The sequence below is a fragment of the Falco biarmicus genome, chromosome 10 (genome assembly GCF_023638135.1).
Source record: "Falco biarmicus isolate bFalBia1 chromosome 10, bFalBia1.pri, whole genome shotgun sequence".
Lineage (NCBI taxonomy): Eukaryota > Metazoa > Chordata > Aves > Falconiformes > Falconidae > Falco > Falco biarmicus.
The window spans coordinates 6,974,996-6,994,718 of record NC_079297.1 but is presented as its reverse complement, the minus strand read 5'-3'; the positions used below and the strand labels follow the sequence as shown (position 1 = coordinate 6,994,718).

The 19,723-nt window shown below is 41.2% G+C and overlaps 1 protein-coding gene across 2 annotated transcripts in view; it reads left to right on the top strand.

Moving 5' to 3' along the window:
* Nucleotides 1–19,723, top strand: part of PREX1 (phosphatidylinositol-3,4,5-trisphosphate dependent Rac exchange factor 1) — a 165,197-nt gene that overhangs the window by 142,506 nt on the left and 2,968 nt on the right. Inside the window, exons 22-39 of one of the 2 annotated variants that reach the window (XM_056353309.1) lie at nucleotides 1,235–1,422; nucleotides 2,183–2,344; nucleotides 2,900–3,110; nucleotides 4,315–4,573; nucleotides 5,619–5,825; nucleotides 8,183–8,271; nucleotides 8,642–8,724; nucleotides 9,346–9,436; nucleotides 11,132–11,260; nucleotides 11,962–12,003; nucleotides 13,805–14,022; nucleotides 15,025–15,124; nucleotides 15,783–15,926; nucleotides 16,554–16,668; nucleotides 17,112–17,178; nucleotides 17,913–18,100; nucleotides 18,784–18,886; nucleotides 19,445–19,512. In XM_056353309.1, coding sequence (XP_056209284.1) covers nucleotides 1,235–1,422; nucleotides 2,183–2,344; nucleotides 2,900–3,110; nucleotides 4,315–4,573; nucleotides 5,619–5,825; nucleotides 8,183–8,271; nucleotides 8,642–8,724; nucleotides 9,346–9,436; nucleotides 11,132–11,260; nucleotides 11,962–12,003; nucleotides 13,805–14,022; nucleotides 15,025–15,124; nucleotides 15,783–15,926; nucleotides 16,554–16,668; nucleotides 17,112–17,178; nucleotides 17,913–18,100; nucleotides 18,784–18,886; nucleotides 19,445–19,512 — 2,464 coding nt within the window. Of the gene's footprint in view, nucleotides 1–1,234; nucleotides 1,423–2,182; nucleotides 2,345–2,899; nucleotides 3,111–4,311; nucleotides 4,574–5,618; nucleotides 5,826–8,182; nucleotides 8,272–8,641; nucleotides 8,725–9,345; nucleotides 9,437–11,131; nucleotides 11,261–11,961; nucleotides 12,004–13,804; nucleotides 14,023–15,024; nucleotides 15,125–15,782; nucleotides 15,927–16,553; nucleotides 16,669–17,111; nucleotides 17,179–17,912; nucleotides 18,101–18,783; nucleotides 18,887–19,444; nucleotides 19,513–19,723 lie in introns of both variants that reach the window. The other variant, XM_056353308.1, reaches the window with a different exon arrangement.

Sequence of the window (19,723 nt, the reverse complement as noted above, 5' to 3'; positions counted from 1 at the left end):
ATTATTGAGTATCACTTTTCTCAGTAAAGCTTTGTAATAGAATGAGGTCTCCCAGAGGAAGTACTCTTATGCTGCAGTTTATTCAGGAGAAGAAAAAAATGGAGATGCATGTATAAATCATACCCTTGTGACACTCTGATCTTTACAAGAGAGCTAGTTTCTGGAATGAAAAGGCTCAGTGTTTTTAGAATCCTTTGGTAGCCCCTGCAAACCAGGAATTTATGGGCAGGTAGCAGCTGGAGAGGGCAGGTCTGCAAGTAACTCCACCTAAATAATCTATGTTTTCTGTGATTTAAGATCATAGATTTAGATTTTAAGTTAGTTTGATCTGGAGCAACTTTTCAGAGCATGTTACCAGTGTCAGCAAATGGTGTGAGTGTATTTCTTCCAACTTAGAAAAGTGTAACTCATAAAGAACACTGCTTTACCTTCACGTTGAGAGCTTATTTGGAAAAGCAGATATTAGGGGAGATTTGGATGGAATCTGAAGCCAGATTCAATCCAAAGGCTGAGCTCGGACTCTCTGAATGCCATTGGCAACTTCTCCAGGAACAGATGCACATCTGTGTGGATCCCATCTAAAGTCTGGCAAGTCTGGTAATCTAATGGTCAAACAGTGCAGCTCCATGGTGGAATGGCTGGAGCAGTGCCCTGGTAGAGGCATGTGAGCAATCCTCTGGCAAATCTCAGTCTGACGATAACTTAAATCTGTTCTCTGGTGACAATGGCATTGCTGTGGAAAAAAAAAAAAAAAGTAACCTCTTCACCCCACCCCTGCACTGCTATCTCAACCTTATAGCTAATATGCAAAAAATGCATCTGGAGCATTTCCCAAAATTGGATAGAAAAGTGACAGTCTTACAGAGGGTCATCAACGTACTTCACTTCCCTTTGAAAGCTTCTGCTGGGGTCTGTGTGTCTGGATGCTGAATAAGACTAAAAGTAGTGTCCTGTGCATGGATGTGTGCACGCACACATGGAAGAAATCAGAATGTGGGTTGGAGCATATGGATTGTCTAAACCTCTGTCACTGCCTCCAGCAGTGGCCAACCGCAAAGTCTTCCTCAGAACACTCTCCCAGCCTCTAGCAGCACGGCATTCAGAGACTCCTTGAGCCAAAGGTCACATCTTTGCGTCTTCGCATTTCACAATACCTCTCAACAGGTTTCTCCTCCCTGTGCATGCCTGTACTCGCGTGCTGCCAGACCCCTCTAATGACTTGTTTTGGTTCCAGCTCAGACACCGCAGACCATCAGCTCTCCACTGGTCATTGGTGAAGAAATACCTCTCATTAGCCTGACTGTGGATAACACCCACCTGGAGCATGGGGTGGTGTATGAGTATGTCAGCAGCGCAGGAATCAAATCCTTTGTCCTGGAGAAAATTGTGGAACCAAAAGGTTGCTTCAATCTCACTGCAAAGGTACCGAAAAACATACGTGGCCAGCTTCATTCCTAAACAGGTCAGGGAAGTGAATAATATAGGAATTTCTCTGGTGGCCTGGCTCTTTGGATGAGGTAGCACATGGTCTTCTCAGCCCTGCTTGGAGTTTTCTTCATTAGAATGCACCAAGTTATAACAGCCCGTTTGGTATGGGCAGGTCAGCAAACGCTCCCGGGATTTCACCTGTGGAGGCAGAGGGAGGGGAGCCCCCAGCTGTGGGATTCTCACTTTTATCTGTCTGGTAAGGTACTCTGCTGATACTCCAGATCTTTTTGGGCAAGAATTTGCTTTAGCTCGGAAGAAAATCAAGCAGCTTTTCCCCATCTGACAGGCTGGATGGGTCACTAAAGGAACGGATAGAACTGCTGCTATCAGAAAGCGGCAATGCACCGGATTTTGGTCAGCTATGGCCATCAGCTAATAGTAATTGTTTCTGTCCTATCCCAGTAACATTATTGTTATGTCCCATGAAAGTACGCCAGAGTGGGTGACTTCAACAGTGCACAGTGAATGTTTTGATACACTTCAATTATTCTAAAAATTTCTAAGGAGTGTTTTATGTCTCTGGGGGTTAGACATGATAGCAGTTCTCAGGCAGTAATAAAGGCAAGTTGTTCTGAACGCAGCTTTAGTCAACCATGACAGCATGGGGGCTTTGCCCCTTCCTTGGTGTGGAAGAAAACTGTTCTTTCCCTCACTGTCAAATCTCGTATCATTGACATCCTGTCTTTTTGTTTAGATTTTAGAGGCCTTTGCTGCAGAGGACAATCACTTTGTAAGGAATTGCAAAAGACTTATATCCCTAAGCAGTGCTGTGGCCACCATGCCCCAGTATGAGTTCCGGCAAATCTGTGACACTAAGCTGGAAAGCATTAGCAGAAGGCTCACAAACTACCAAGAGGTACAACACTACTAGTTACTGGTGAAGACTCAAGACAACACTTCATTGTGATAACTGGGTCTTAGTTTTCTTTATTAATGAATCGAAACTGCTTTAGAGGCAGATGTCCTAGAGGCACGGAAACAGCTCTGCAAGTTATTGAAATTGCAAGTTTTGAGGAAAAAAAAACCCTATCTGTAAATCATTTTTTTCAGCTTGTCAGAGCTGTGGATTATAACATATGATTGCAGGTTCGTTTCCACCATATCAGTAAATAAATATGACAACAGAACTATCAGTGTCTGATTTACCACGGACATAAGTACAGTGTATCATGTGAGCAATCTGTGTGCTTTTTTGTGCATTACCTGAGCTGTTTGAAAAGAGAGTCCTAGAAGGTCTAGCTAATTGCTTTCATTTGTTGCTTTGTGAGTTGTTGTTTTTTCCATACGTAATTCCAGCTAAAGCAGAAATCATATGATTGTGGAATAGCAGGCAGAAAGAGAAAAGGATTGCCTGTATTACATCATAATTTTTTGCAAGTGAAGTAGCACATGCTTCCTTTTTTTCTCCCAGTTTGCAGATGAATTGAAAACAAAGGTGAGCCCAGCCTTCAAACAAGCCATCATGGAACCACATTCCCTCAACAGCATGGATTTCTGCCCCACCAACTGCCATATTAACCTCATGGAGGTATCATACCCCAAAAACACTACCTCAGCAGGGAGGTCGTTCAGCATTCGCATTGGACGGAAACCCTCTATTATTGGTCTTGATCCAGAACAAGGTGATAATTAACTTCCAAATCATACCGATTTTATCTGCATAAAAAGTTGTGTCTTTCCACTCCACAGCAAGGTCAAAATAAGTTCCAAAGAAACACAGTCTTGCCAGTACCCTTTTGTCCTCCTTAAAATTTTATAGTAAAATGACAACCTCCTTGTGTTGTGAAATAGCAATTCCTTTTTCGCTAGCTAAGCGGTGTGGTCGTCTCATGATAATTGGTGTCCTGGAGTACTGTTTGCACTTAGTAGAGGTGACATACTGACTAAAAAGAAAATTGAATGGGGGCTGATGGCTGTGTTAGTGCTGTGAAGAAAGGTTACCTTCAGGGGGAAAACAGTTAATCGGATTGTAGTGCTGTTTTCTTCTGTCATTACTAAATAAATTCCATGCATTGGAGCTGAATGTCTCTGCTCTGTCAAGGAGATCTATTTTCTGATAAATAGCTGCAATATAGCATTTGTCCTACAACCTGATGTTTGAGTTTCAACATTTTTTCACCATGATCTCACCTAATATGCTTCTAATTCATTGCCTTGTGAAGTTCAGAGTGCAGGAATGTTTGGAAGAGACATGGGGAAGTGTAGACTAACCGATGTTCTGAAGAATGGCATTGAATATTCAAAATGAGGTTGATAAAGAGCACTGCTTGCTTGAAGATACTAAAATCTCATAGTAATTTTAATGTGAGTGAAGGTAGTTTCACAGAGTACCATACCAAAACTGTCAGCGTTTTTAAATGAAAAGGAATGTTATTTATCTTCTGTAAGGACATAATCCTATTTTTATATATGTGTGTGTGTGTGTGTGTGTGTCTGTAAATGCTTGTAAAGCTGGAATAATTACTGAGACCAACTCCTGAGAACCTGAATTCATTAACATATCAACAAATGCTTTTAGATACTGTCCATGTTGTCTATATGTATGTGTGGACAGTTGCTGTCTTTACTTCCATAATTTGTTTCTGGACTGCAGTAAATTCAAAACATCTGGTATGCCAGGAAAAAACCCCAAAAAACTCCTTTCTGTTTTGTTTTTTTAATTTTTTTTTAAAGAATGTTTTCATCATAGAATGTAATTATATAACACAATTATGTGAAGTTTTATTATGTCCTGTTAAAATTCCACCTACCCTAAACTATCATTACAGGGATGGAGCAGGGAAAGTCATGAGAGCCATGCTAACTAGATCCTTCCATGTTTAGTAGGTACCTTAAATCCAGTCTCGTATACTCAACATTGTATCACCACCATGGCTGCACCGTCCTGGAGATGTCTGACCCCAGAAGATGGAGATCTTGATGGTAGCTTTGGCCAGCAGAATGGAGGAACAATTCCCGAAGAAAGGGGACTCAGTTTTCTGTTGAAGCAGGAATATCGGGAGATACAGGACTCATACTTGCACCTTTTTAACAAACTTGACGTTGCAGTGAAGGAAATGAAGCAATACGTCATTCAGATAAATAAGTGAGTAAAGACTGCTGCACACACTGCAGAGAGCCGTTCTGCTAACAGGGAGGCGTTAACCTCTGGAAACACACGGTGCCTCTTGGCCCCAGCTGTCATGCGCTTACACTGGCCTGTTCACACATACAGTTGCATCACAGCTCCTTGCTGGTTGTGTCAAACCTACTCCTGGGAAGATCCACCAATGTATTTATTATTGTCCTTTGCTCCTAAAAGTCTACCTGAATTCAACAGCCACTGTTTTCCATACTATATATTCCAATATCAGAACCAATTTGGTGCCAACAGCAGTTTTGAAATTCCACATAGACGTAGTCCCTCCCCTTCAGATTTTGTCTGTCATAAGGCAGACTGCAAAACTTGCAGTTTCCGTCAGCTTTCTCTATGGCGCCTATGTTTTCCATTCCTCTCTTTGTCTTTTTCTCATAATGGGTCTCCTAGTAGTAGTAGTAGTAATGAAAGATTTGAGTAGTGCATATGTGCGTTGTGCAGAACTGGTAGGGTTTTGGTAGCAGGGACTGCAGGGGCTATCGGTGTGGAAGGAGGCCATGAGATGCCCTAAGCCGCTCACAGCCACTTTCAGGACTCCCAGTGACAAAAAGGACAGCCCATCATGCACCAAAGCATCAACTGACTGGAAAGCACGTGGAGCCTTGGCTCAGACGTATTTAAGAAGGGGCAGAACTGGTGGGTAGAGCCAGCGAGCTGAGGCGCTGCCCCAGGGAAGCCTGGTGCCTTTGGTGGAGAACGTGAGGACTTTGGCAAATTAAAACCAGAGCCCTTTCAGGCCACCATGGTTAGCGATTAAGGTATACCTGACCGAGGCAGGGTACTACGAAAACAAGACCTTTTGTGAACTGAGATTCAGGGACTTCAACAAACCCCTCTCAGAATTCAGGATTTTACGTAGCTGTAGTCTATGTAAAATGCTGGCAAGGTCGCTTTTGATTTTGCATAGCTGCATTCCAGCCTTAGTCATTACAATTACACCTCATTTGTGAGACTCCCCACCAGTCCCTGAGAGCTGTATGTTCTGCTTTTGCAGACTTCTGTCCACCATAACAGAACCAACAGAAGGTGGTGCGTGTGAGCCACCGTCTACTGAGGAGACATCTCCACCTTCCCTGGGAACAGAAGAGAGTGATCCTGACAAAGCTGAGCATGGTGGAATCAAGAAGGTCTGTTTCAAAGTTTCTGAGGAGGACCAGGAAGACTCTGGACATGACACAATGAGTTTCAGAGATTCCTACAGGTTAGTCTGAAGATTACGCCGCTTTTACCTTATTAATAGAATGTTTCAAAGTTCTAATCCGGGTATGGATTCAACAAGCAGGTTATTTTCCAGTCAGTCAATTATTCTGTATTCACATAGTAAAGTATTCACTAGCTATAGTTATCCCATTACAGTTATTACCATGGAGACATACATAGCACAAAACCTTTCCTCATAACAATGCCAAAATACTAATGCTTCTAGAAAACTGAGTAAAATGAAATAACTAGGTCTAGTGTGACTTTCCCTTTCTATATCTTATAGCTGGAAACTGCAGAAGCTCAGCAGAGTTTGCAGACTGCTTGGTCTTATAACAGCCGCTGTTGTAAGGTGATGTTTCCGTTCAGTTCTGCAAACAATTTCCCCAAAAGTCTAAGACACTGAGAAACAGAAATGGACATGGAGTTTCTTATTTTTAATGGGCCTTTGAAACCACAAAAGCAAATGTTTATTCAGGTGTCTCAAAATCTTGGGTTTGGGTCATGATTGACTGCTGCTTCTCCAGGAATATTTGCTACCAAAGGAAATCTCACACACTCCAAATATGTCTTTCTTGGGAGGACAGGTTTGGAAACTCAGCTTCAGAAGAAATGGAACAACAAGTTGCAGTCATGTCTGACCTGGAATTTTACATCCTTAATGGGTTGTTTTTACATTTGTAGCAAGGTCGTAGGACTTTGCCTATACGAAGGAGTAGACACTTTACAGTGAGCTGTGTCTTTGAAACTTCCACACTATGAGCCTGATTCTTTACTTGCTGTTGGTTTTCTACTAGCACAAGTAGTGATACGTTACATTCATGCAGGACTGTGGGAATGACAGAATCGGAACAGTCCACATTGGAAGGGGTCTTTAGAGCCCCCGTGGTCCAATCTCTTGCTCAGAACAGGTCCACCAACGCTGGTTGCTCAGGGTCTTGTCCAGCTGAATACTGAACATCTCCAAGGACAGCAAATATGAAGCCAGTGAAGAAACAGAAGCAGCGCTTACAGCATTGAGATCTGTGGCACCTATTTATTGTGCTAGATTTAAATGGGCACATGTGCTCTGCAGCGTTTTCACTGAAGTGCGCTGTATTTCTTTCATTGCTAATAGGGGTCCCATTTATGAACACTGTTTAGTTTAAATGGTTTCTGTAATTGAGGCTAATCTACTCTGCAGAACAAAGTGACATCACAAACAGTCTCTGTGGGTCTGTCACTTGTTCCAAAATTCTACACATAAATGTAAGATAAGAAAGATTATTCTGTCTTATCTTAGACAGAGGCGGAGAATTAAGCATATATTAGGTAATAGTTACTCAAGGGGGAATAAAATGTATTTTGATGGGTTTTGATCTGAAAAACTACTGAGGATCTACAAAAATAAAGAAGTTACAGATAAGAAAATACCTTGTTTGCATTAGCCATGATACTTTCTCTGGGATTGTTTGGGGTTGTAATTGAAATTCCACAAGGGTTTGTACTGCAGAGTAGTACCGTAAGTATTAATCTTTTTCAGAAAAAACAGATTTCTTTTGATACTAGGTTTAACAAAGGACAGGTTCTTCCAATTGCTCTTACACTTCCATCTCACTCTAAAATAAAAACAGAGGAAAAATAATATGGAGAATTTTGTAATCTTTGTTTTGGGCTTCTACCATTAAAAATACTGTGTCACTTAGTTGGAGGGAGATCCATCAGCTGGAGACTGAGATCCATCGCCTTTTTGATTACTTTTATTAAGTGGTAGTCTAAAGTGAACTTTAAACAGAGGAGATTGATACTAGAGTTGTCCACATGTGCATGAGCCAACATTGGTGCGAAGCCAACTGTATTGACTCCCCTGCTTGCTGAGGTAGTTCTAGGATCTGCGGTGCCTGATTCTCCAGCAGTGTAGATTCCTTAAATTCCCCCTCCTGTCTCCAATACTTGTGCTCTGCAGTTTCAATATATGCTGGGGTTGGGTGCTGTAATATCCTCAAAATGGGTGGCATGCTGAGCTTAGTGGAGATTCAGTCCCACAGATTTTATTCCCCTACTCAGTGCTCATAGAGCATATTAATGATGTCAGCCAGATGAGGGCTGTGGTGGGAAGTCCACTTTCATCGTTTATAGGATCTAGGCAATATACTAAGCATTGAGTGGTTACTACAAATGGAAAAAAACATCCTCTTACAGTGCCAGCCCCAGAGGCCGTGCTTAATGGTCATTCTGAATGTAAATAATCTTTCTTTTGTATATGTGTAACAATTAGTATGGGGCATTGCAGTGTAAATAAAACCAGAATGATAGTATAGCAGAGGCCGGGTATAAGGACGGCTTTTTTTCAATCACCTTCTTTGCCTTTCTTTGTAGTGAATGTAACAGTAACCGGGACTCAGTGTTGTCGTACACCAGTGTACGGAGTAATAGCTCTTACCTGGGCAGTGATGAGATGGGATCAGGTGAGTATATGCATAGGTTACATGCATTATTTCTCATACCAGACCCTTAGCAGAGCTGGTGTAAGTCTTTGCTGGTTATAAGCACTTGCATGTTTAAGTTGCAAATGACTCAGAAGAACATAAAAATAGAGATTTATTTTTTTTCTAATGAACCACAGTAAATTTAAAATACAGAAGAGGTATTAGGCAGGGGTAAGCTGCTTTAGTTTTTGGACATTTGCATTATATGAAAAATCATGAGTATTTCGATCTTTCAGCTAGATAAAGCAGAAATCATTTTTCACCCACTTCAGTGTGAAGGTGTGCCTGTGGCCTCGTCACAGGTTTTGTTTGTGAGACAGTTAAAAGCTTTTCATCTTTCCTTTATTAGGGGATGAGCTTCCCAATGATATGAGGATTCCTTTAGACAAGCAAGACAAACTTCATGGCTGTCTGGAGCATCTTTTTAACCAGGTATGTAAAGCATTACTTACACAGAACTGCTTTATCTTTATCAATGTCGATACAAGAAATTGGAAGTATCAGATTGTTTAATGAAATTATATTTTGAGGGAAAGCAAGCTATGAAGATCTTGGGGTACAGTGTAAGCAAGTGTATTATAAGACAGTTTGAGGAATCGATTTTGTCAACATCCCAGTTGGCTCGTGTGATTTAAGCAAGGTTGACCTGCCTTATCTCAGGTATTAGACTAAGAGAAAAAAAGCTTTCATGAAATAAAAGGAAAAGGTGAACAAAATTCTAATACCTTGTATGATCTAAATGGATCACATTTACAGATCCCAGGAGAGTCCTTCAGGTTTAGCCTACAGATGTCTTTATAGATGTATAGCACCGGAGTTTTGTATTATGTTTTATCTCATCAGCATGTAGATCATCATTGTGCAAAATGCTGTATTCAGTGTGAGAGCCTCTTGAGGCTAGTTCATGGTTAGAAAGTCTTAATGCTATTTGTCAACAAGAAATCGTTCCAAAATACAGGTAGCTTAATAGCTTTGGCATTTTCTGACAAGAGTTCTGTTAAGACTTTCTTCTGCAAGTCTTAGTAACACTGATTGAAAACATTCCAATTGTAGGTTGATGCAATCAATGCACTTCTAAAAGGACCGGTAATAACTAAGGCCTTTGAAGAAACCAAGCACTTTCCAATGGACCACAGTTTGCAAGGTAAAGAAGAAGGCTGATTGTATTTAATAAATGTGATTTGCTAGGACTTAAGAGCTTAACATGAATGCGTATGTGCTGTAAGGCCACACGGAGTTACTTACTCATGCAGTCTACACCATCATACATTAATGGCAGGTGCTGTGTCTGATAATTGACGTTTTGCATTCTTAAAAAGGTCTTTTTCATATTAATTCCTTCTGAAACACACAGAACACTTTTCTGTTTTATGCCGCTGAATCCTCAGAGCTCTTTCACAAGTCTCTGAATCTGTCCTTTGATGTGAACACAGATGCGTATCTCAAAAGGTACAAGTCGGAGATAGGTCACATACAAGGTAAATGAGCGCTCTGATAAGCTGATGAGGGGCTGACCACTGTAGTAGATCTGAGGCACCAAAAGGTTCTGCCTGAGTTTGCTTAATGACTTATTCTGCTTTTCTTCAGATGGGTAATTGCCAGAGTAAACTCATCCTCACATGACAGTGATTTTGAAAACTGATTCCCATAGAGAGCAAACAAATGATACCGTGTTTTCTTTTTCCTCAGGGAGCATGATGAGACTTTGGTCTTAATGGTTTTGGGGCCCAGGATGTGGTTTCTTCTCTTACTGAAATACACAGGATTTTATTTTCTGAACATTTGCTGCATTTCCTTTCCCACTTGAAATCTGAAATGTTTCCTACTATTCCTGCTATACTTCAGGTGCTGTAGTCACGCTCCAACCTTTGACAAGCTCTATTTTTAAGTTACAGTGGCATACTCTACAAGAGAGCTTTTTCTGCCTTTTTTTTTCCTAATTCCAGAAATAACTCCTATGAAGTTCTGTTACATGAACTCATCTCTACCAGCACATTCACATTTATGTAGAATATGTTAGTCTTTCCATGCACCATTTGAGTGAAGAAATAACAGAGACTTCCTTTATTTTATTTTTCTTAAACAGAGTCTCACTTATTAAAACTAGATTGATTACACTGAGAGAGTCTTTTAGTTAACTGAAGTTAGCCGATGGTCCCACGTTCAGCACACTGAGGGGCAGACAAGCCCTGCTTACATCCAGCGGGAACACTGGACCGATGTGTCTGTTTAATAGCTGCCATAGACACCTTTTGGTGATGGATGTAAATTTGAATTCTGTCCCATTTCTGTTCACGAGCACGCACTTGGCACAGTTTTTCTGGGTTTCTTTGCTTATGCATTTTATCCCCAACAGTGGGGTATTTGACTTAGCTACATAGCTACGTCATGGAGAATAAATCTTGTACTCTGTAATTAGTTTCCATCAGGTGAAAGAAAGCAGAATATTTCATAACTTCTCATCAGTACTATGGGAGTGACAGCTGCAGCTAGAGAGTCAGTCTGGTTTTGCCCAGCCAGAGACTCTACATCTACCCGATGCAGCTGCCTGCACGTTATTAAGGGCAGAGAAAACAGGAGGGAGTTCTGTGCTTTGTGAGTGGTGCAGAGCTCCCTTCACTGTGCGTGTCACCCACGTCCACAGTCCTAAAAATAATGCTAGGAGACTGCTGATCGTGAGATTATACGAATAGTCTTTTTTTCCTTCTGTATTAGATCTATTTAAGAATGTTTTTCGTTCATAGTTGATGCAATTGATACTGTATCTCTGCTTTCATCTGCAAGCCACTCTCCGCTATGCAGCATTTCCTTAATGGCTAACAAAGTTTGTTTTTTCTAGAATTTAAACAGAAGGAAGAAACCACAGTTAGGTGCCGGAATAATATTCAAGCCAGCATTCAAGAAGATCCGTGGAACCTTCCACAGCGCATCAAGAACCTTGTTGAAATCATACAAAAACATGTGGAAGGTCTGTAAATAAGGAAAGGTTTGTTATTGGATTCAGGGAGAAAAGATCTTGATCTAGTCAAGTCAAGCAGTTCTTTTTATCATTTTATTTCAATTTATAATAAGGCTGTACTGGGCTCTAGAGAAGAACAGGTAAACCAGGTTATTGTTTGCAGAGTCCCAGTGTTGTATGCTATGTATGGTTTCCAAAGAAAACTCTCTCCCTTATTTTTTTTTCACCAGCCCATTCAGACAGAATGCTATTGGGCTCATCTATTGCTCTGTGCTTTTTTTTAACCCTTTTAGAAAATTGAGAGAGAGATGCTTGGTATATTCCAAAATGAAATGAATGCTAATCAGATACTACCACATTCTAAACCATTGCCATCCAGTTGAACTGGAACAGGAGCCGAGTCTGATGTTTACAGTCTGCTGCGAAGCACTAGGCAGAAATCACCTCTTTTTAGGGATTCATCCACAAGTGCAGTTTCTTTCCAATAACACGTGGTAGTTAGAGCATTTAGCCTGTAAAATTCTTTGATTTACACCTTGTTTCTTTTTCAGTCATTAGCGCGTCTGTGCAAGTAGGGACTACTACAGTAAATAGAAATGGCCACACAGGGGCCAGGGGTTGTGGGGAATGAGGAGGCTGTTAACCAAATGCAATCAAAATCTACCTTGGTGTCATGTTGACTAGAGGATTCCTTTTCTCCACTCTTTTAGATGGGAAGAATCAGCTGCTTCTGGCCTTGTTAAAATGCACAGGTAAGGGGGTTTGATATATATTGGGGACACAGAAGTCCCCAATACAAAGTCTGATGTGTGTGCGTGTGCATAGATCAGAATGTTGTGTTTTTCCTTAGCATTTAGGGGTTTTTTCCCTGGCATTTTATGCTAACGTTTCTCATGCTCTGCATCTACAGCAACCTTTCGTGCATCTGACACCTGTTCTTCAGTTACATGATTTCACTGGTTGGCTGCTTGTGTTACCTGGCTGGTCACTGATGTTTCACAAGCTCTGTTTTTCTTTTTACTGTCTTCGTTTTTTCTTTGTACAAAGCTCCTTCCCAGATGGCCTTTACTGTTTCCTGCCGTGGTAAGAACATGCAGCAAAAATGAGACCTATTGCGCAACTTTCTGTGAGACCACAAACTGTCATCTTTACCACAGAGCAGGCGTGTTAGGAATTAGGATTGTATATACTGAAGTTATAGATGGAAGCAGACTAAGAACCTAAATGTGCAGGCAGCACCTAGTACATCATCAACCTGTTACCATGTGCAAAACATCGTGTGCACAGGTGAAGGGACAGGCCTTTCCCAGGAGGGAACGTGCAGTCTTCTTGTCATTGGGACACCGACTCGGTGTACTGCTTTTCAAAATGGGTTGATAAATAACTGGAATAGGACATTGTTATTTCACTGTGCCAGACTTGATTCTCAAGTCTTCATGGAATGAAGATGAGGGGTTTGTATGGCTCCAAGTCATCTCTCAGCACCCGCCAGGGCTGGTCCGTAAGTCTGTCCCAGCCAGCCTGTGGCATCAGTCCAGTGTCCTTAAAGGTGGTTTTTACTGATACAGTGGTTCCCAAAGGTCTTTACTTTTGCCCCATCTCCTGCTCCTCCTTGAACATTCCCTGGAGAGAATGGAGGAGCAGATGGCACTGAACTGGCTATGGCACCAGGGATTCCCTTGCCCGAAGGGCAGTCCTAAGCCCTCTTTGCCTTACTTCCCGTAGTACAGAAGTGTACTGCTAGAAGGATCGGTGGCCCTTACGTTGAGAACATGGCCCAGGGCCTGACGTGTATTAGTTGGTCTATTGTGTTCAGTGCTTTGTAAAAATGATCCAGATCTTCAGAGCCTCTGGGTGATGTCTTCAGCTTCTTTCCCTGGGGAACACTGTCTTGACAATGAGAGGCTGCTGTGCTGCTGGGAGAGCCCAGGGTATCTGGGAAGTAGCTCTTCACTTATTCATGTGTCTCTTTGGCCTGCAATCCCCTTAAGTGTGACGAGGTTGATTTGACCAGCATGTGGCTGCCTGGCAGGCAGACTGGAAGCAAAGTTAACACAGGGGAAATTCTCCCAGGAAACGTAAACCAATCGGTACCGTATGGGCAGGCCCAGTTAATGCATTAAGCATATGGGAAGCCCACAAAATACAGATGGATGGGGGAAGATGAATCTCTAATAGCCCAGGAGAGAAGTACTGGCAGAGACCTTCTTTCAAGAATTCTCTTGCTTCTATAAACATAAAAAGAAGGGAATCGGTCCAGATATGCCCTTAGGAGTTACAGCTCTTCCCAGTCACAAGAATGAGCGTGCACGTGGCAGAGGTAGTAATAAACAGTCAAGTGGACTAGAAAATTTTCAAACATGCGTGTACTCCAGCTGTATTGTCTTTATCTAAACACCCAGGTCACACAGCACGAAGAGGTTATCTGTTAAGTCTGTGCAAAGCTACAGCAGAAGCCAAATGTCATGCACACACACATGTAAACTGCTGCTTTGACAGTGAGATTAGACAAGTATGCTCATGTTTCTTCGTTTCTCTCCCCTTCTCTGGCAGATACCGAGCTACAGCTGAGACGTGATTCCATCTTCTGTCAGTCTCTTGTGGCTGCTATTTGCACCTTTTCAGAGCAGTTACTGGCTGCTCTCAACTATCGATACAACAACAACGGGGAATATGAAGAGAGCAGCAGAGACGCCAGCAGAAAGTGGCTGGAACAGATAGCAGCCACTGGTGTTTTACTAAACTACCAGTCTCTTCTGTCCCCCACTGTGGTAAGATGAAGAGCTGTGGCACCCTTGGGTCTGCTCACACTGCCCTGTGTGCTTCTCTGCCACTCACAGCACAGCCAGAGCCCTTCAATTCTAGCAGCATGTTTAGACTCTTCACTACAGCAACCTCTGGAGATTCCTGCTGCTGACAACCATGCGCCAATAGCCTATATCCCATCATTTTCATCTCCTTACAAATACCGGACCTACTGTCACACCAGAACACTGTAGGAATCTGTCTGCCTTTGTATTTGCTGCTGCATTTAAGGAGGTTTCACTACTCGGTTGTTGGTGATGCATGTGTGGCCTGCCATCTTCTGGTGAAAGCACACATTTCAACAAATGCGTAAAAAAGTTCCGAGTTTGGGCGACATGAAAATCTAGGCTTTTGTTTACACCCTGGATACTTGTAGAATAGGTTGCAGTCTGTCTTTGTCACTTCCATGGTGCTGGTATTTGAGGCACCATGTATATGGAGGAGAGGAGCAGGTAATGAATAGATAAGCCACAGCTACAGTAGATAAGATACTATGAAAATGTTAAGAAAAAAGGAGCATAAAAAAGACAAGCAACTTTTTTTTGACTTTGTAAACATTGCAGATTGCATGTGTGTGTTGTTTATTTTTTTTATACAATCCTAACTATATGTGTATGTAACTACTATTTCTTTACATTGCATGGAATGCATGGACATGTATTTCGCAGCAACTGGCAGGCTATTACATTTGTAGGTATAAAGTTTGGAGAAAGAGATCCCTTCAAATTTACTCAGTCCTTAAATCTCTGTACTCTTTTGTGAGTCACATCAAATGACATCTAAGCAAAGGGTAGCTCAACTTGTGTCAGAAAGTGAAAGAGCCCTTAGTAATTACTGGGCTGGCATGGAGTTAGTGGGAAGCTCTATGTCTCCTGAACCAAAGCCTGCCCGTAACAACTGCACCTTCCTGCCCCCGGCCTCCTTCTGGCAGGTTACAACCTATTTATGTCTGTTTCTTTGCCCTGCAGAAGGAGGAGCGTACCATGCTGGAAGACATCCAGGTCACACTGACTGAACTGGACAAAGTCGCCTTCTATTTCAAGCAGCTGGATGAAAGTCTTGTAGCAAGTGAGAGTATTCTCTGTTTCTTTGAAGCGCTTTTTTCTTGTTTTGTTTTATGGGTTAATATCCTCCGTGATTCTAAATCTAACAGACCGTGTCAGACCTGGAGAGCACTGAGCAGCTTCTCCGAAGCGCTGTTGCATTCCCTCAGCTTCCACTGCAAACACACAGCATAAAAAGCAGGACTGAGATCGTGGGATGCTGGTGGCATGTTCTGTGATTTGTAACTGTGGTCGGTGCCAGCCTACCTTACCTGTGTGATTCTGCACACGGGGGATATGGCAGATGATGAGCGGCTCGTGACAGGTGTTTGTAATTCACCACATTACCTAAGGACTGTCCCTCCCCAGCTCTTCTGTGTCCTGTGTCCCACCCTGCCACATCTCTCTCCGTGTTTACTAACTATGACATGCCATGAAACAAGATGTGATTTTAATTATTAACCATGTTTATTGTATAGCATCAAACATCATGCTAGGTCATGCTCTGTATCTTTTTAAGTATAATATGTCAGAGCCTGCATGCTCTCAGTAAAGGGTCTCCCTTATTCATCTATGGCGGCGATGTGAAATGTCATTAGATGGTCTAACAAACTCGGATAGCAGTGGTTTCACATTTCTCCTGCTGTGGTAAAGCAGCAAGTGTTTTATCTTTATTTCTCCAGATACCCATGTCTTCTACCACATCGAAGGAAGCCGTCAGGCCTTGAAGGTTATCTTTTATCTTGACAGCTACTACTTCTCCAAACTGCCTTCTCGGTTTCAGAATGGGGGAAGCTTGAAACTGCACACGGTGCTCTTTACAAAAGGTGTCTATAAAAAGCTTTCTTGAGAAGAATGAGCTAACTGACTGTGTTGAAAAGATGCAAAACAAAGAATGACCATGAAGCTCAGAACATAACTGAGAACTACAGGCATATTTAAGAAGCAGATGTTTCTGTTCTAGGAGGGCCTGGGGAGTGCTACATCTTAGAATAAGAAAGTCATGAGAACAAGATATGCCTGTTTGGGGCTTTTTTACATCTTCCTGTAAAGGCCGTAGAACCATTATATTACACTACATGTAAGATAGGAGATGTTCCCAGGCTAGAGAGAATTGTTTTTAAAAGCGTACACCGTGATCGAATCGTCTGGGCTGGAAATTGACTTGATAAGCAAATATTCACACCAAAATGCAATGCAGGAAATTCCCTTCAAGGGGCTATTAATGGGGAGTAATTGCTGTTAGACAGAGCTGCTTTCTGTGGAGCTCACCTTTATGATACTAGCACTCTATTTCTGTACTGGGAAATGCATTCAATTTAGACAGTAACAGTATCAGCCTTGACATAACCCAACAGTCATGTGTTGAGCAGTGAGATGGTATAGCGATAAATAAGTAAATGAATAAAAAGAAAACTAGTAACATAGGTTTAGTAAAATGTTTTCTTCTTCAGCTCTGGAGAGTATGGAGGGGCAATCACAACCAGCCGGCTCATCTCTAGAAGAACTTCCACAGCAAATTAATGGTGTTTCACTTGAAAAAGTGCAGCAATACTACCGTAAACTCAGGTATTTCATGCTTCTCCCTTGCCTTAAAAGACATTGCAAAGAGTGCTCCTTGCTATGGACCTTAAAATTAGAAAAAGAGATTCCTTTCCTGATGGTTTCTTGCACAGATGGATTTTTGGAGAACCTCATTGTGTGGGAAACTTGTTAATTTTCTTCCCATAGTTAAACTCATTCTGAAGTAGTGCACTGTACGGAAGGAAACTCCCAAGTACTTTGACTTCAGGATTTTGTGCAGAGCAAAAATTACTTAAAAACCAGGACTTGGAACATTTAAATACAGACTCTGTAAATAACTGCAAGCAAAATGGTTCCATAAGAAAGCAGATCTTGAAGTACAAGATTTTTAGCATAGCCTTCTCAGATGTTTTAGACAAACTAGTGTATATCTGTGTGCTTGAAAGGAGATTCACTAACAAATGTTGTCCTTGCTGGCCTTTTTGCAGGACATTTTACCTGGAGAGATCAAACTTGCCCACTGATTCCAATACTACTGCAGTGAAGATTGATCAGGTATTGTTATGGTGTTTATTTCTACAATAAACTGTCTCACAGAAATATTATTTCTACATCTCTATTGTCCCAGTTGTGGGATATCCCGATGGCAGACGTGTACAAACCCAAACATCATTTAAAAAAATGTTCCCTGCCCTAAAGAAGTGATCTGAATTTCTCTGAAGCTTGGCTATTGTTCTTTTGTTTGGAAAAAAATGTGCAGAACCTTTAATCTAGGCAATATTAAGACTGACTGCCCCTGCTAAATATGGTACCTGATATTGGACAGAATGAATCAATTTTCCTTTCCCACAGACACATGAAAACGAACAAATGTTCAGTTTGCAAGTTACATTTTGTTCAGTGTTATAGAAAAAAACAATAGGAAAAACTTCCCGGCATCTCACGTAAAGGCAGTCTGTCTAACTAGGGCAGGTGATACACGTGAATATATGCATGTAAGGCATTAAATACTACTGCAGGGAAGACAAAATCAGAGAGTATCCTTGCAATTGTAATATACATTGTAAGTAATCTATGTGATTTGTGATAATTGCAAAACTTTGTCCCAAGTCTAAATAATTGTATTTTTCTACTTCCAAAGTTCATATATATTCTAAATAGTTGTTTCTGTGTGGCAATTACTCTTGCGTAGATTCTTGTGCTTAGGTATAGGATGAAGAATTGCAAACATTTTTATAACTGAAGGTCTAAGTATGCCACTGATGGATTTTTTTCATTGCTTTGTTTAGCTTATTCGCCCCATTAATGCAATGGATGAGCTTTGCAGGCTGATGAAGTCGTTCATTAATACAAAACCAACCCAGTCAGGGTGTTCTAGCAGTAACACATCAGGAGCTGGGCTGCTGCCTATATCCTCTGAGCTCTGTTACCGACTTGGAGCCTGTCAGATCACTATGTGCGGCACTGGGATGCAGAGGTAGGTTTAAGAAGCCTATGTGTTACCGGTGCGATGAGAACGTTTGTCCTTTCTAGAGATCTGAGCAATATATTTGAGTCTGTTCAAAGCAATAGAAGGTAGATTGTAACGGAATGTAATAAGGACCCCAATCTACTGCCATCTTTATTTAAGGGTAGGTTGTGACTTTTAATACTTTTGTTAATAATTATTGAGACACAATTTTTTATATTTCAGTGCATCAACCAATGCAACCGAGTGATCTCATTGCATGTAACTTTCAGTCAACATTGTCTTCAATCACAGGCTGGAAAAATAGGAAGTTGCTCAAAAATAGCTTTAGAATCTTGGTGTATGCAAGCATTGATTCTAAACACACCACTGTTTTTCCAGCACCTTAAAACCATTGAGTAGAGAAAAGATTAATTTGTGAATGACTTTATAGGAATCAATGCAGAAGAGCAGTGACACATAGTCTTGTAATAATGATGCCAGAGACTCAAACAATTGCAGTTTCTAGGTAACAAGACTGGACATGCAGGACTGAGGTAATTTTATAGTTTTGTAAGTAAAACAACTAAAAAAGTAAATATAAGAATGCTAGCTAACAGAAATCATACATAACAGTTAAGTGCCCTGTACATACCTATTAATACATTTGTAAGTACGATCGGTGATTTCATGTCTCTTGTTCCCATGTTCAGAAGTACACTGAGTGTGTCCCTGGAGCAAGCAGCCATCCTGGCTCGAAGTCATGGACTTTTGCCCAAGTGTATCATGCAAGCTACAGATATCATGCGAAAGCAAGTAAGTATTTGAGTGTGTCTGCTGCCTGCCACCATATTCATTCCAGTAACATCATTGTACAAACACCACTTTGTTTCAGTGTGGCACTGTATTTTGTGCACTACACACCCACACAGCCAAACGTCTATTAGTATCTGAATAGCTACGCATATATTTGACAGGAACAAATTTAACTTTTGCGTGTATAGCCATAACAACAATTTAAATATATGCCTCAGTGTACATTATTTAAAGTGCGTGTCTTGATCGTTAGAAAGTAGAGACTGTGCAGTATATTTAAGACATTTTCTGTACATAAAAAAACCCCAAGTCTCAGTCATAGTGTTAAATAGTAGAAATTCCCTAGTGCTAGACAGCAGTGCTTGTAAAGTGCTTTGGGACTAATTCCATCTTTTAAGTAAACACAGATGACTAATGTATCCACCCAATGGATTCCAACTGTTCTAAAAGTAGTTAATGGATTCTCAAATAGAAACCATACTCCCATTATAATATTTTCCCCTAAGGATCAGATGCTGTATTGATACTGTCAGTACCATAAATTGTCTGTTTCCTTAGGGACCAAGGGTTGAAATCTCTGCCAAGAATCTGAAAGTGATGGACCAAATGCCACAGTGTGCACCTCGGTAGGTTATTACGTATTATGCGTTTTATCTGAGTGCTGGTTTTATGTTTCTGTAACAGTTGTGGAGTTCCTGTTATAACCAAGGATCGCCTTAGCAGCAATAGTGGAAAAAATTTTAAAAAATCCTGTTCTTTCTCACTGTACTAAACTAAGTGCACTGTAAATTAATCAGCTTTGCTGCTTACAATTTGCAGATCATTAACTTCAAAGGT